Source organism: Egretta garzetta, unplaced genomic scaffold (genome assembly GCF_000687185.1).
Source record: "Egretta garzetta isolate BGI_Z169 unplaced genomic scaffold, ASM68718v1 scaffold50, whole genome shotgun sequence".
Classification (NCBI taxonomy): domain Eukaryota; kingdom Metazoa; phylum Chordata; class Aves; order Pelecaniformes; family Ardeidae; genus Egretta; species Egretta garzetta.
This window is the reverse complement of record NW_009258613.1, coordinates 3,984,001-4,000,434: the sequence shown is the minus strand read 5'-3', so window position 1 is coordinate 4,000,434 and position 16,434 is coordinate 3,984,001. Positions and strand designations below refer to the sequence as shown.

General features: G+C 41.8%; 1 protein-coding gene across 1 annotated transcript in view; it reads right to left on the bottom strand.

The window, feature by feature from the left end:
• Positions 1-16,434, bottom strand: part of TG (thyroglobulin) — a 161,306-nt gene that overhangs the window by 72,208 nt on the left and 72,664 nt on the right. The window contains 5 exon segments of the mRNA XM_035903440.1: positions 1,631-1,790; positions 6,571-6,664; positions 9,691-9,925; positions 11,874-12,038; positions 13,144-13,278. Coding sequence (XP_035759333.1) covers positions 1,631-1,790; positions 6,571-6,664; positions 9,691-9,925; positions 11,874-12,038; positions 13,144-13,278 — 789 coding nt within the window.

The window sequence follows — 16,434 nt, the reverse complement described above, 5'->3', positions numbered from 1 at the left end:
ATGCAAATTCGGTACATTGAGCTCATGCACTGAAGTTTTGGGACACACGTGCAGTTCCCTATGAAATAGAGGCTGGGGAATTTTCCTTATCCCTAAATTATGGACCATCATATAAATACTGCTATACAATATTCAGCCCAGCTAGCAGTTTCCACTTAGGAAGCAACCTAGGTGAGATTCAGAGGGCTGAAGGAGGTTAGTGGGTAACGCGTGGGCAGTGCTGCGTAATGGAAGCTCGCACAGCACATATCCACACTGCATTTGGCTCTAGCCAAAATGAAGCCACGGTATCACTTTCATAAGCATCTGGTTTGCACTGATGAAAACAGTGATTCTTTCCCCAGATACACCTATTACCGACTTCATATCTAAATGAGTAAGGAGTTTGTAGTGCCAGCTCTCTAGTTACTGAATGAAAAACAGGCTTTGTTCAGAGGGAGATTTGAACAAAACTGTAAAACAAAGAAAGGAAACAATAACCAATAGCTGAAGCTATAACCCCAAACTAGGCAAAATCCACCCAGCATCACTAGCCGTAAATACTCAAAAGAATCATGAGGCAAAGTATGCAGGTCTGGTATTTGCAAACATGGCAAATATAACCTCCTAAAAGTTATAAAGGTACTAAAATGTCCACTAAAGAGACCAAGGATTGACACCAGAACAAGGGAGCCAGAGCTCCACTTGCAGTTGTTGCATTTTTTGTCCATGGCTCTCTACCTTAAGTTCCCCCGCCCCAGCCAGAATTGAAGGATGGTGGAAAGAAAAGTGTTCCCTACTTGCTTAAATGTGCAAATCTAATAAAAGGCAAAATGAAAAAAACAATCCCAAAGACCAGATGGCACCACCACAAAGGTTTAGGGAGATGTGAATGTGCATTTTCATGTATACGTGCCTATTCACACAAGTTAAAATCCTGTATGTAATGGGGATTTGTATAGTTTTTAATGACAATTGGTATTAGAGGCAATAGGAAAGCAAAGGTGTCCTTTACACTAGTGTATGGGGAAGGGATGCAAACACAGAACACATGAACGTGTGGTCACGTCCAGGACAGTAAAAGGGGCTAACAGAATCCAAATTAAACATGGCAAGTCCTTCAGAGGAGAAGTCAGGCTGAATAACTGAGGAACCAACCACCTATCTTTGTGCTATACTTTCCATACCTTCATGGCCTTCTTACCATTAACCTGCAGTTATCCCTCTCTGTCTCTCCCTGACTGATACGGGCACAGTTGAGCATTAGCAAAATTTCATGGATGGAGCAGCTGGAGGTTGGAGGCATTGAAAACCATACCCACAATGACAGGCCAGTGCAATTAGCTGGAACTTTAATGCCTAAGCTAACTTTGTATCTGCCTGCAAAACCCAATATCCACAGTTTCAACTACGAACAGAAGTCTAGCCAGCACTTTGATATAAATCCTTGGGGTTTTTTTTGTTCTTGTCCCTTTGGCTCCAGCCTCTCCCCTTTCTCTTCAGATCAAGTCCCCCCTATTTCTTGGCCATTTTTTCCTCCAAAAAATAATCAGTGAAAGATATAGGATTCTTAAAAAAGAACTTAATTTTTAAAAAAAAATTAAAAAATTTTAGCCCATAGTTGTGTTTGTTCTAGAACTCCATGACTTACCAGTAGTAAAGAAGCCAAAAACACCAACCCGGTAGTTTGCTGTCACGACAATGATGTTACTGATGGCAGCCAGGTATGATCCATCTATGGTTGGCTTTCCTGTCTCAGCATCGTAGCTCCCTCCATTGTGGAAGAACAGCAACACTGACATGTTTTTGACCTGCAGTGAGAACAACCAGGTTAATATTCACATAGCAAACTCCTTTTGTAGATCACTGATGAGAACCCAAGCATCGTTCCCATTAACATTATCTAGGCCATTCATAGCTCTTCAACAGTGACCATAATGAGGGGATATCTGACCATCTGTCTGAAATTCTAGAGCTTAATTGTCCACAATGACCTATATACCATTAAAGAGGACACTATGTCCAGCATAAAGAAGATTTAATAGCACCACTGTGTTCCATCAGCCAACAACTCTACCAGGTTAGCTCAAGGCAGACCCGTCCTTCTGATTTGGTCACTGAGCACATGGCGGGCTTGTCTTTGCTGTAACGTGTCCGCTTTACCCAAATACGAAGGGAAAGTTCAAACAAGTGGGAAAAGGAGAAGGAAAAGGCCTGTTGGGTTGCCTCATCTTGAGCAGGACTAAATAGCTGTGCGGGGCTGCTTCCTACTCTCAAGTCTTCAGCACTTAAACACTGCCCAGTCTCAAAAATCTCACTTGACAAGAGCTCCTCATTGCTCTTTCAATCCCCATGGAGGTTTTCCCCTCCTAGTCCTGCAGAGAGGACTTTATGCACAGAGGGTGTCTGCCCCAGGAGAGCCCAGCAGGACTCCTGGGATGGGAAGGAGCTACAACGGGCTGCTGCCCACGTTAGCACTCCTTGCAGAGCCATCCAATTTCACTCAGAAATGGGGGCTTTTCCCCAAAGCAGCACCCCACGTGTGCAGACCCTCTCTGCACACACAGCAGGGCTGCAGCCAGGCCACTGCTGCATGAGCAGCACAAGAGCAGAACCGCCCCAGGAGACCCCAGCATTTACCAGCACATTATAGCTCTGTCAAGATGACGCTCAGAAGAAATACCAGTGAAACATACAGAAGGGTTTTGTTCAGGTTTTTTCCTTTTTTTTTTTTTTTTTTTTTTTTTTTTACTTCCCGCTGCAAAAAGAGGAATGACCCACTCCAATGCTAAAAAGGTTTTTTCAAAGCGTAACCTCAATTTTCCATTCAGCACTTTCATCCCCCGTTGCCCACTTTGGGCCTGTCCTGAAGGAGGCTCCTCTCTCCTCCGCTCAGCAGCGGGTCACGCACACCCACCCGTCCTGCTTTCTGCTTTGGCAGCTGCTGGTGTTTTTCAAAGAAGGGCTGGTGGCCCCTGCAGCAGCATCAAAGTACAGCTGAGGTTTGTTTTTCCCTGCAGCTAGAGGGCATTGGGCTCTGTTGCTGTTATTTTCTGGATGGAGCTTAGCTAAACACAGCAGTTCCATCTGCTCTGGCAAAGGATGTCTCCAGCAAAAATGAGACTGGCTGTATGGGAGAAGCAGCAGAGAAGCGATGGTTGCAGCCTCCTGCAAAATCACAGGATAGGAGGCAAAATTCCCTCAGCTGCCCTTAATTTGTCGTGATTGCGTGCACTCCTCACTTATCTATCTGAAGAATCACTTCAGGAGCATCTTGTGAACATGCCAATGTTACCAAGAAAACCCCAGAAACATGCTGCGCTCTCTCAGGAACTTCTGCTCCTGAATAGAAATTGCCTAATTCACAGCGCCTTGTCCCTGGTTCCCATTTCTGCACCACACACAGCACAGGGAGAGAGATGGGGACAAAGGAAAAACTGAAAGAATCTTGTTTTCACAGGAAAATTCATTCTAAAATACAGCCACATCAAGCCCTGCTGGCTAAAACGGTACCAAACATGGTGTTGGGCCTGCTCCATCCCCTCAGCTCAGCATGGTTAAGCCTGAGGTTCCAACTAGGCATTTCCCACGTGTCCACAGCCTGCATAGCACCATGACCTCCAGTTGCCCTGTAAGTTGTATACTACCTCATGCTGAGCAACTTCACCCAATGCTCTAGTGACGAAAGGCTTGAGGAAGGCAAGGATGGGAGATGAAAGTTAAAACCAGCAAAACAAAGCCTGCTGCAACACATAGGGAGAAATTCAAGGGAAGATTTAGTGCCAGGCCTGTGCTTAGTACCAAGGGTCTGGAGGTAGCATTCCCATTTCTAGTCTGCATCAAGGAATGACAAATCTGCCCCCTACATGAAGGTAAACTATTATGAAAAATAATTTGGGGTTTAATCCGGAGGGATTTCAATCTCAGAGCTCATGGATTTGGGCATTTTAGATGAGGGCTGCTTAACACAGTTGCCTTCCCATTTCTTGTTAGCCATTTTAACAGCATAGCACAATTATTTTCATGCTATAATCGAACTATGCCTCACAACATGAGATATTTCATATCACCTATCTATCTATCTATTTGGTAGCCAATTAATTTTTTACTGTACATTAGCTGCTGGATGATTTATTTTGAATAGAAACTAATTTCTCCCAAGCCTTGTCCTCAATCAAATTCCACCAACCACTGCAATTAAATCTGTGAGGCAGAAGAAATGTAAAACCTTAACTAAAGCCTGCTGGAGCCAGTCTCTTCACCCATGACAAGTTGGTACCAGGCTGAGCTGCAGCACCACCAGCGTCAATACCAGGCTGCAGTGGGGCACACGTGGGGCAATGCTGGGCAGAGTGGGGCCAGGACATTCCTCACTGACAGGCCATGCCTGCCACATGGCTATGGCCCAGTGCAGGGTTTTGCTCCCTACTTAGCAACAAAATGCAGACAGTCACACTTTGAGGTGTAAAATCTGTGCAAAGTCTTCCAGCTGGGACATGGTCAGGTGGCTCGCTGGCTAAGCTAGCGGGGGGATGTCTTCTGGGAAGCCCAGCAGCTCCACCATGGTCTCACACCTTTAGGGGCTTAGGTCCCATGTGCAAACCCTCATGGGGGAGAGAAGTTCAGCATGCACCGGGAAGCTGCAAGTCAGCTGGAAGTCTGAAAAGCTTTATAATATTCAGAACCATCTTCTCCATCTGTCTGTAAAACACTTAATGAGCTACTTGGCAGGGATAGATTTAAACTCTACTGAGCCAGGCAACCACAAGTGCTTTTACTGCTGTAGAATATTGCTCTGTAAAGAATTGAATGCAGCAGGGACCATGCAATAAGGATGGGAATAACACGTGCAAGGGCTAGGAGAAGAGGAGAGAGGGTACACTTTCTATTCTTATTCAGTGTAGAGTTTTAACCCTTGATCTTGCATTTGAGCCCGTTGCAAATCAAGCTGAAGCACAGCTTTGCTTTGCTAGAGTGACAGGTGGTGATGGTTATAAGTGGAAAAAAGCCTCAGAAGCACCAGTTTTATTTGGAGGGTTACGTGGTGCATGTAGCTATGGAAGCAAAATGAGGTAATGTCATTCACCTTCTTCACTGCTTGACACTTAAAGAGTCCTCCAGGGGCAGGCAGCTACTGCACCGTGCTCTGGTTCAGGCTCAAGACACTCCTGAACGACCTCTGCATTCGCTGCTCTCCAGGAGGTTTTCTATTCAGTATTTACTAGCTAATTTAACTTTCCACGGGCTGAAAATATATAACTACAGCTCTCTGCAAGTGAGTAAAAAATAGAGCTTGCCACAAAAAGAAACAGGAAAATGCCATGCCTTCTGCTCCCAGCTACTTCTGCAAAAAGAGAAGTTTTGGTTCTTTCTTGGGCTAGACTTACGCATGTGAAACTGATTGACTTGACCGGACCTGCTTCTACCTTACATCTCTCTACAAAAGACAGGGATGGATTCAGTTGTCAATACTGCTAAGGAGAAAAGACAAGCCAGTTTGGTCTATCAGATGGCAGAAAATACAATGCTTGCAAATAAGCTATCTTGAAAGCAGCACTCAGGCGGAGATGGCAAACTGCCTGGGACAGTGACCTGCTGTTTTCAATGCGCGATGACTGCACCCAAGGCAAAATGTCAGTCTGGTGCTGCAGGGAGTAAAGAGACAGCTGCTCTTTCTGGCGATTAAAGGAACCTGCAAGGGACTCTGTGTGCTGCTGTCAGATATCTCCATCAACTCTCTCCAGACATGCAGTAGGACAGACCCATAAATTTCTATTATAACCACTGTCACCTTCTGAAAACTATCAGTACTGCAGAAAGAAAAAACCCGTTCCAGTGCTCCGGGCCCAGTCTCCAATGGGATTCACATGTTAGTCAGCATCTTTATCCCCAGACCCCCAGGGGTTTGGCCAGTCATCTAAGCTTGGCTTTAACATGAAGCTTTATTTTTTGGGGGGTTGGACCTCTAGGGTTCCCTTCCAACCCAAAACATTCTATGATTCTATGATTTTATATCTGCTTAGGATGAGAAATTCAAGAGCTTTCAAATGACAGTTTCTCAGATTGTACCATTGGCCCCATCATCTTTAAAATGTCTATTTTTATGTTCTGCGTGCTGGGCACAAATCCAACATTGCTTGCTACCCTCATTCCTCAGCAGAGCTTCTGTGGATGTCAACAGGGGAACAATAAAGATGAGGATGAAAAAACCCCATCTGCTGCTGCTCGACTGGTGGTAAGTGTTGATGTAACGCATGGTACCACGTTATCGTCTCCTGGACAAATGGCCGCATTTCAGGGATGTTGCCATTTCTGTCCTTAATTTGTCCTCCTTCACTACCACCTTCTTCTTGTGTTTTGTTTCCCTCTTTGTCTCTCTCTCTAGCTTTTTAATTTGCTGCCCTCCTCGTTACCCAAACACAGCTCCCTGAAAGCCTATAGGGCTCTTGCACCAGTAAAAACAACAGAGTGCCTAATTTAATCTTGCAGGGCTTTGTGGACACCACAAAAGCTATCATTCATGCCAATTAAAAGTACTTTGAAAAGAGACAGTGCTCGACTACAAAAAACTTCGACTCGTCTCCTACTTACAGTGGTGGCAGGAACAAAGACGTTCAGATATAGGCAGTCTTCGCTGACAGAGTGCGACGGGGCCTCTCCATCTCCTGGCTGCCAACAAGCTGCCCTAGAGACACGGATTGAGAAAATGACAACAAAAAGGCTTGTACTCTTTTTCGACTGCTGCTATTTCCTTGTATTTTGATGCACTGAGTTTATAAAATCTTTAAATCTGTAGATCTCAATCATCACATTTACACCCACCTATACCTTAGTAACATATACATGGGTTTGAATATACACATCCAAATGCAAAAAACACGCTGTATTTTCCTGTCTAGAATCCTTCCCTCAGAAAACCAGCATCATTTTAAAAAGATTAGATCTTGAAAATAACCTTTCAGAAAACTCACACGTTACATAAACTATACAAAATTAGCACCAGATGTAAGGGGAGCGGCACTGGGGGTCTCCGGCACAGGTGTCCCCCTGCTATTGCCTGCACATCTATGTAATCCACTCTTTTGCTGAAATGCCAATTATTTATTTTAATTTCTAATAGTCTGTGGGCTACATTTATTTATATTTATTTTAATTTCTAATGGTCTGTGTGAAAAGATGGTAAGTTTAAAATTTTAATGGATTTTTAAAATCTGTTTGCTCTAAGCATCATAGAAGACCATTAGCAGTGCCCAGCAATGTTAAAAGTAACCTTTCAATAGGAATTCAGCCAGCCAGCCATGTACAGAAAAATCATTTTCTTGCTATCAACTCTATGAGATGTATAAGCTCAAGCTCTCTCCACAATAAGAATCAAGTGGATGACTTCTGCAGCTCAGATAGAAGCTATTTTGAAGCCGGTTCCTTCTGCTTCACAGCCATATTTATATCACATAATGAGTTATGGAAAAGCATCACAAGTTATTAGGGAAAAAGCCAGAAGAAGCTATGGAAAAGACAGTAATATCTCAGAGAATGATTTCTAAATTATCATTTTAATGGCCTTGTAAAATTTTACACTGAAGGTATGAAGATTTCAATAGAAAACTACAAGGAAAAGGACCAGCTTTAACATAATTCTACAATATCTTTCCATAAGGGAAGTTCCTAGGATGGTGATATCACTCAGTAGCTTTCACACTGATGTAGAGAAGCACATCGTCTCCAACCAAAACTGCTAAAGCCATTTTTAAGGCAGAGAAAATACAAATTCTCAGGTAGGAAGCCACCCAGGACAACAGGTATAATGCTATTAATAGTAGAGCTTCCGACAGGGCAGCAGATTTCATCACCCGTGCTCATGGATTTTTTTTTTTTTAAGCAACTCATCAAGATTCCCAGCACCTCCAGCTCCCAGGATCTCCTCATGCCGGGACCGACTCTGGGGAAAGGCTGCCACCTGCTGAGGCAAGTCCACAGCTCTGCTGCCAACTGGACACCAACAGCTGGACAGATTTTTGGGTTGATTTCATTTAAGGTTGGGTTGGTTTGGTTTTTTTAAGTCTTTTATCAGGTCCAGGCTGATAAATAAACATTTCCATCAGTAATATCACTGTGCTAACGTGAATTTCTTATATATAAATGTTGTGCAACACCAACATAGAGTCCTAAAAAGTATAGATGTCAACACTTTCTCTACACACACAGAGTGAGGTCCCTCTGATTCTCCAATTGCATGTCCATGGTGCTAAACTCAAAGAATTATTTTTTTAACCTTAAGTGAATAACAGAAGATAATGGCCAAGCTCTTCATTGGCGTAAGGAAGCACAGAGAATTCAAAAGATAGGAGCAATTTAAGCAGACTAACTAAGGTCCCTAAATTGCTTTGAAAATCTCAGCCAGGCTGCTCATTGCAACACCATGTCTTCGAAGAGAGACCACAAAGGTGGCTGGCTCTTACCCAAAGTCCTAGCAGACACCACACTGTGGTTACAGACACAAAGAGCTGATGGTGTGTGTGCTAACCTAAAAAACATCACTGTGCACCTGAAGAAATAAAAAGCCATGTCTCGCCAGATCCCTCCAACGTACATGAGGCTGTGTGACTACTGTGGTTATGATGTTAACACCTCCACAACTCAGGTGCAACCTGAAGGATGAGACCACCAAAGGCCAGATACTCTTTCAACTTCTCAAGACAATGCTGCATCTCTTTTCACTTGGTTCATCACAGGGGTGCACTGTGAGAAAGGCCCTATAAAAACAACTTCATTTTCATATCTTGTTTCTTGTTGTTGCTGCATTTCTATTTGCTGTGGGGTTTTTCTTAAAAGAAATCCACTGCCCTAACATGTTCCACGGCACAGATATACTGAGTAGTATCACCCAAACCCTCTTTTCTTTAAGAAATTCACATTCACAATTTGTCATTTTGGTTCCCCAATGCAACAAAATTAAGAATCATATCTTAAGACTAAATGAAACACAAACATGCACACAAAGGCTATGCCCAAAGACTGCCTCTGACCTAAACTCACTGAGCAGGGATGTCTGTACAGCCCTGGAGAGCCAGGGCCAGCCAATGGGAAATATTAGATATGGGGACTTAAGAGAAATTTAGCCCATCTGCTAATACAGTTCCTAGTGCTCATTTCCTCTTCAGGCATTACCTAGAATTTTTATAACTTCTGTACTTCTGGCCAATCCATTTAGCAAGTATTTTCCTTTTAATAGTTTTTGGACAGAAAGGACTATCTGGGTCCTTCGGCCTGATCTCCTAGACACTACTAGGCAGAGAATTGCTATATGAGGCCCACAGCTTCTGGTTAAATCAGCATTAAAGCACCCCTGTTTGATTAAATACTCTACAAATTTATGGCTCAGCAGGAGCAAAATGTGTTTGCATAAATATTACAAATATCTGTATAAATACTCAGAACGAAAATGGATTGACAGCAGACAGTTGGTGGGAGTTATGCGTAGATTCAAGACAATATACCGGAATCTGCCTTTTTTCCTGAGGTGCTTGCATGCATTAACATATAGACAGAAAAAATATTCTTTTTGCTAAACAAAATCCCAAACTTCTATTAACCTGTACCCTATAGGTTTTTTTGCAAGAAAGGACATGAATATGGTGGTCATCGCTCCAGCTACTTTCATACACCTGGATGGAATGAGCACTTCTGCAGATGATCAAAGGGGTTTCTTACCGAGCCACGGTAGCATTCCAGGTTTCCACCCAAGCAAACGTCTCTGGAGGACTGAAGCGCCTCTCTGCAAGAGGTGGTGCAGCATACGGGATCCCCAGGAACTGGCTGATGTTTCTCCACTCTGAGCCAATGCGGATCACCTGGGATTTGCCCATCAGATCTCCATGAGACGGGATGTAAACAGATGGAGTTAAATCCGATTCAGAAATGGAACGGAATAAATCTATTGGAGGAGCTTGGGGGGAGGAAAAAGAGGAAAAATAATTTGCTTTTTCAAGTTAGTACCATTTCAGAAATGAAAATTAATCCCATTTCCCTTAATTTTAAACTGTTAAGTGTCTAATTCACTTCTTTAAATGAAACATAGCTAAATATGTGCTATTCTCTCCCTATAAAATACTTCATGCTATGCTAGATATTAGCTGCTGGATATGAACATTTAACTTCCCAAACCCTTATTCAAACATTTCTTCCAGATCAGGCATCACATTAGACTATAAATCTGAGCATTTCTACACAAAGGGAGAGAGATTTTCAGACTCCCCCCCTGCCCAGCTCTAAAAAGCACAATGTTAAACCTTTAAACATTTACAGCAAGTCAGAGAGAGGGAAGATAACCACACAGCTCGTTGGTTTGTGCTCTCACCAGAAAAGACTTGCACCTCAGTCCCCTTTCCAGTCAGTAGCTGTTTCATCATGCGAGACAGACGAGCTTCAACAGAAGGCAATGAGCACAACCCATGTCCAAACTCCCTGCAGTCCTGTGTAGGGACTGCTGTTCTTGAAGTGGGAATCACCAGTGCAAGTGCTCACCTTAAGCATTCTACATGCCAGAGAAGGGAAGGCAAGAGTGTAGGGTACCAGAGGGTCTTCATTACCATCTCTTGCCTTACACACCATCGTGAATACTGCCATTTTCTTCCGCAGAACTTTTTATATCAAACATAATTGCTATCTGAATTGATTTTTTTCTTGCAGAAAATTATGAGATATTAGGGAGTTATAGTTTGATCTTTTTTTTTTCCTTTTCTGTATAAGGATTATCTCAATCATTGGTTATCTATCCAAAGAAGAGGTTTTTCAATAATGCCTTACTCTTAAACAGAGCTAAGTGGTACCCCATACTATTCCTCTCCTAAAACAATGTATTTGATAGGCAGGAACCAAATTCTAAGTCACATGACTAAAAGCAAAACTGTACATAAATGTATGAACACACAAGTCTAGCTTTTATGTTTCAGTCTGTGATTTTGCTTCACTTGACAATGATAAACCCCTTTTTCTCTCACAGAATCATTGAATCATTTAGGTTGGAAAAGACCTTTAAGATCATCAAGTCCAACTGTTAACCTAACACTGCCATCCCACCACTAAACCATGTCCCTAAGCACCTCATCTACCTGTCTACTCTCATAGAGTTTGAACATAGAAAGCTCTCATTGATTTGTCAACTCTTCACTGAAATTTCAGTGAAGAGAAAAGGAAATATTTCTTCCTTTCCCCCTTATTGTTACCTGGTTTCCAATTCCTTCTAATAAAACAAATAATCAGTATTATATGAAAAGAGAGCATTCTCTTTTAAAATCAAGGGAAAAAACTAACAAAACTTAGTTACAAATAAGGGCATAGCCAAACAATAAAATTTTTGCCTGTCTACACAACTTCTATTTCTCTCTGCAGTCATTTTCACTTCTTTAAAATATTAGTTCATCTCTGTTTAAGAGTTTTTTGCTTGTTTGATTCTGTTTGTTTTCTCCAGAGACAGTCCTTAAGATTTTAAACTGACAGTGGGTTTTCACACTCCTTGTGTTATTGTCAGAGTTTAAAAGGAAGAGCACATAGAAACATCTTCTGCAGATGAAAAGGAAGGAGATGAACTTTCATTACTGGGTTTTTTTGTTTGCACATTCCAAAACATTTTTTGTAGACTAGACTTCCTTACTATACCTGCTCCTACACTAGATGATAACACTATGATTTCATGCATTTTTATAAAAAGTATTTGGGGACATTTTCCCATCCTGCTTGGCTGTAACTCCACTGACACAGCAATGGACAGTTGTCTAGGAAACTTCCACATTGCTTTATGTCTAATGAGGATTTCCTCACTCTTCCATTCACAAGAATTGTCCACAAGCCACCACAGTTGAGTTTCCTCATCCACAGCCTTAACCTGCTCTTACCTTGTCTCCTATAGATAAACGTAGCTGGCTCTTTGAGTAAAACCCGGCAGCTGTGCCCTTGCAGGCCATGTGTGCATATCAGTGTATCAGGGTAGAAAAGGCATCTTACTGCTGAAGGCTGGATTTCCAGTGTAACCACTGTACATGACTGGTTCTTTGAACAAGCTGTGAGATGAAATGTGAAGAAAATAGAGCAGGTAAAAATGTATTCTCAAATTATTTTGTATGACAGTGTTGTAAGATGCTTAAAAGAAAGGTTTTACAACAGGTCAAGCAACAAGGATATGAAGTAGCTCTAAAGTGGAATAACGGGGCATAAATGTCCTCAGGTTCCCAGAACATTCTCCAAAATAGTCAAAGGACAAAAGGTTATATTGGCTTTAAAATGGAGCAATACAGCAAGGGAACTGGTATCACAGGTGTTCGGAGAAGAAAAACATCTTCTAATGAAGTACTGAGGACCTCAGCTGTATTCAAACAGTCCCCAGTGAGCCCCAGGGAAAGGTTTCAGAACAAGAAAAGTGATCCTCTCACTCATCCTAGTTTGTACTCAGAGGTGGATATCCCACACGTTTCCTGTAGAAAGGCTCCTTCAAACAGTTACATGCTCACCCTCATAAGGTGAAAACACTGCCCACCCTCATAAGGCGAGGACCATCCAGTGCAAAAAGTTGGACCATTCCAAAGACCATCTTCTGCAGTAGGTGGGAACTTTTCCTTATTTCTACTGCTCTGTGGCATGGAGGATTTGCCAGTCATACAAAATTAAAGGACTCTCTTCTGTCTAGTCAGGTGATTAATTAAAGCAGTTGCCTTTGTTGTTACTACAGCCCAATCCCTGCTTCATCCCAGCTCTCAGTTAGCCCGCCCTCACGCACCACAGCTACAGGTTACTTTAGATAATGGCAGGTGGCTCTGCCATCTTTCTCACTCAATGAACTTCCCTTAATTGTTCTTTAGAAAATAGAAACATCATCCCTTTAATTATCTGCTACAATAGTCTTCACGTTGTACAATGCCTGGAGAAGCAAGAGATCTTTGCAGACAAGAGGCGTCAAAATTATGTAATCACAGTATGGCATATTTTGTCTACTGTATCTTTCATTAGATAAACTGTTTTCAGGTCCCTTCTCTCAAATTCAGAACACTGGGGCAGTCTTTAAAAATAAGTAAAATTTGTGTATCTGTGAGAAGGGGGGGGAAGCTGTTCTTTATTTTTCAGGCTCACAAACCACTATTTTCTGTAAAGCTATGAATAATTATTTCTTACCGGATAGACAAAAGTCTCTGGTAGTGGAGAAGTCATTGGATATATCTCTACTAACTTGCACAACTTCAAAGTTTGAGATGGACGAATCCATGAGAACAGAGGATACATTTAAGGGTTGCCATATATCCAAATACTCTGTAAAATGAGCCATACAAAAATAACATAGCTAGAAGAATCAGTAAAAATGTCAGATGAAAATAACATAGAAGTAAAAGCACTGGGGAGTTCCCCAATTAAAGTATTTCACCTTCCTTTGCATCAACTGGGAACAAATGAAATACAATGTTCAAAGGCCTCTGATTGACTAGAGGGTCCACTCCTATCTTCAGAGGTCACGTACAGCTAGGTTTACAAAGGTATTCACTTAATAAAGAGGTAAATTGGGAGCAGCTTCATCCAGGTTTGCACGTAAATCCAACTGATTTAAATAAAAGGTTTCTGAACAGGGCTAGTTACATAAAAGGACATGCCTCATAATGCTTCCACAGGAATTCCTGAGCAGGTATAGCCACTAACTCCTTGGAAAGCAAGTGGATATCCTGCACGTGACTGAGCACTCCCAGAACCTCCAGCAGGCATCCACACCTATATCTAAAACAGGAGCTGGTTTCCTAAGGTAGTCTTCACCTCAGTCTCCTGCAAGGTAGATGTCTACATCTGAGGTAATTACACTAGAGTCCTTTTATTATCAGGAGGAACAGACAGTTTTACTATCCAATATCTCTATCCTGCTTTAGATGTCTGCTTTAGGATGAGACAAATCACCCCCCAGGAATCCACAGATTACATGAGCCAGGTGTCCGTGTTGACTGTGTAAGGAACCTCATGTGAGTAGCTGAAATGGAGATGTCTATGATGTTGCCTGCATACATCTACATACAGAGAGCAAGTCCTGACCTACAGACTAAGTGAAAATGACAACCGTTTTCACAAATATTAGATTTTGTCTTCACTTCCTTTACAAGCAATTGACCAAATTCCCACAGAAGCCCACACAATTTTCACAGATTTACAGACTTTTTTTAAAAGGTCACAAGGATTATTTTGATCATTTTAATTTGATTTCCTAGACAGGATTACATGAAATTCTATGAACTGTTCTAATGTCATGTAACTGCTACATAATTAAGATTTAATTTTCTTTTTTATGTATACATACACATAAATGCAAACATACAATTATATACATGTATGCATGTCTGAGCATATATATACACATACATACACACACACTCTATTATTCATCAAAAATTATTCTTCTGTCTCACAGCGGATTTTAAAAAAAGCCACAAACATTCTTTTCTCATACACAAACACAAAAATATCTGCAGGCTTTCAATTTTGCACACAGAAATCAAAAAAAGAAGGCTTGTGAAAGAAAGGGCCTTTAATTATTTTAGTTCCTTTCAACAGTTCAGTATGTTGTAAAGGCAAAAGGGCCCTGCTGCGGCCACCAAGTCCTAATCAGGAAGAAGGTTGGCGTTACCCTCTCCATGTAATTGTAGGGTGAGGACAGCTGAGTCAGCTGTTGCCTTGCTATTCCTGGTGAGTAGATCTTTCTTACCCTGTTGCTTGAGTTCATTTACCACACAGATACAAAAGTTGTGACCATTCATTTCATTAAAGAATTCTTTTAGTTATCTGAGAAATGGGTGACTTGCAAAGATGGCCAAAGTTCCCTTCCTTCCTTCCTTCCATCCTTCGTTCCTTCCCTTCCTCACAGAAAGACAGCTGTGACCATACCACTCAACATCACATCTGAAGCTGAGGTCTGGGGTTGATACAACCTAGGCTGTGGCATGCTGTCCTTGCAACTTGGAAATCCTGGTGTTGACATAGTTCTTCAGCTGACGAGAACCCAAGACCCAAAACAGACCACAGACTAGCCTGGTTGCATCATTCCTTGAGCAAATAGGCAGGGAGTAGCAATGAGTAAATTAGATTTCAAAACTGTTTTATTCCAAATAATTAATAACACAGAGTAACTGCCACAACCCAGGGCTCTACGTTGATGCTAAAAGTCTTTGCTTTTGCAAGTTAAAGCCTTCCAAAGGAAAGGTAAACCTCAAGCATGGGTTATCTCCCAGAGGACAAAGCTGAAAAAACCTGATGTGCTACCACCATTGCCAATTCTGTTTCCTTAGTGCTAGCTCCTTTGCTCTCACTCTTGCTGAAGAAAGCGTCTGATGGAGTGATGAACTGACCTGCAGTACTCCGTATGCCTTCACAAACATCCCAGACCTAGTTCACATCTGTGATCTAGAGGCAAGAAAGCAGCACTGGGTCCCACAGGTGCTTTTCAACCACTTCAAATTCATTCTATTCCTGTTGTATTTGGGAGCAACTCTTCTAAGAGATAGAGGTTGAAAATCTCCAGCTAAGTCAAAATTAAGGTTAACTTGGTATTGCACTGTTGTCCGTTAAAGACCACAAGCTTACTTAATATCACAGAGCAGCAAAGTCAGCAGCAGCACTATACTCAGAGGGAGTCTGAACTAGTAAGGGAGCAACGACCCTGCAATCACAACTTGACTTGCGCAACAGACCCACTGCACTTAATTTTTTTCTTCCCCTTAAGCCCTGACTATTCAATTATTTTAGAGAAACAGAATGATTTAGTCATGTGGAAATTACTACATTTCGTGTGATTTCTTTTTTTCTCTATTCTAATGGTTTCTCTGTTTTAAAACCCTCTAATATGACCTGTTGTACAGCCCATGATAGAAAAGTTCAGCCTCTACATCTAGGGTGACAGTTTGTGGCATTTATTTAGAAAGATACATTAAAAATAGAAATCAACTCTGCAAGTGATTAACCATTATATTCTCTCCAGAGATTATCTGCCTGCACAACTGGAACCCCTAGGTCTTACTTGTCCAGGTTACATCTTGTCAGTTTATGTTTTCAATTATTTCTTTTTTTTTTTTTTTCCTAAAAGCATGAACAAGAAAAAATTTCTTTTCTATCAATTAGCCTTAAATTTTGTTTTTACATAAAAGCAACGTTACCAACTTGCACTGTGTACAGTATTAGTAACTGAGGTCCTACTACTGGAACACGTAATCTGTCTAGGTTCAGACACAGAGCTTCAAATCACTAGCTGTGGTTGTTTCAAAAAAGAGCCTTGTCTGGATTCCATTTTAAGTCAACAAGTCTGGGTGCATCAGTGGTTTTGGAAGGTATTTTACCAGATTGACTCTCTTCCCATAGCTTTCCTGAGTCACCTCGGGCACATCTCATAATCCTCGTGTGCCTGCGTTTGCCCACAGGTCAAACATTCAGAAGCATTCT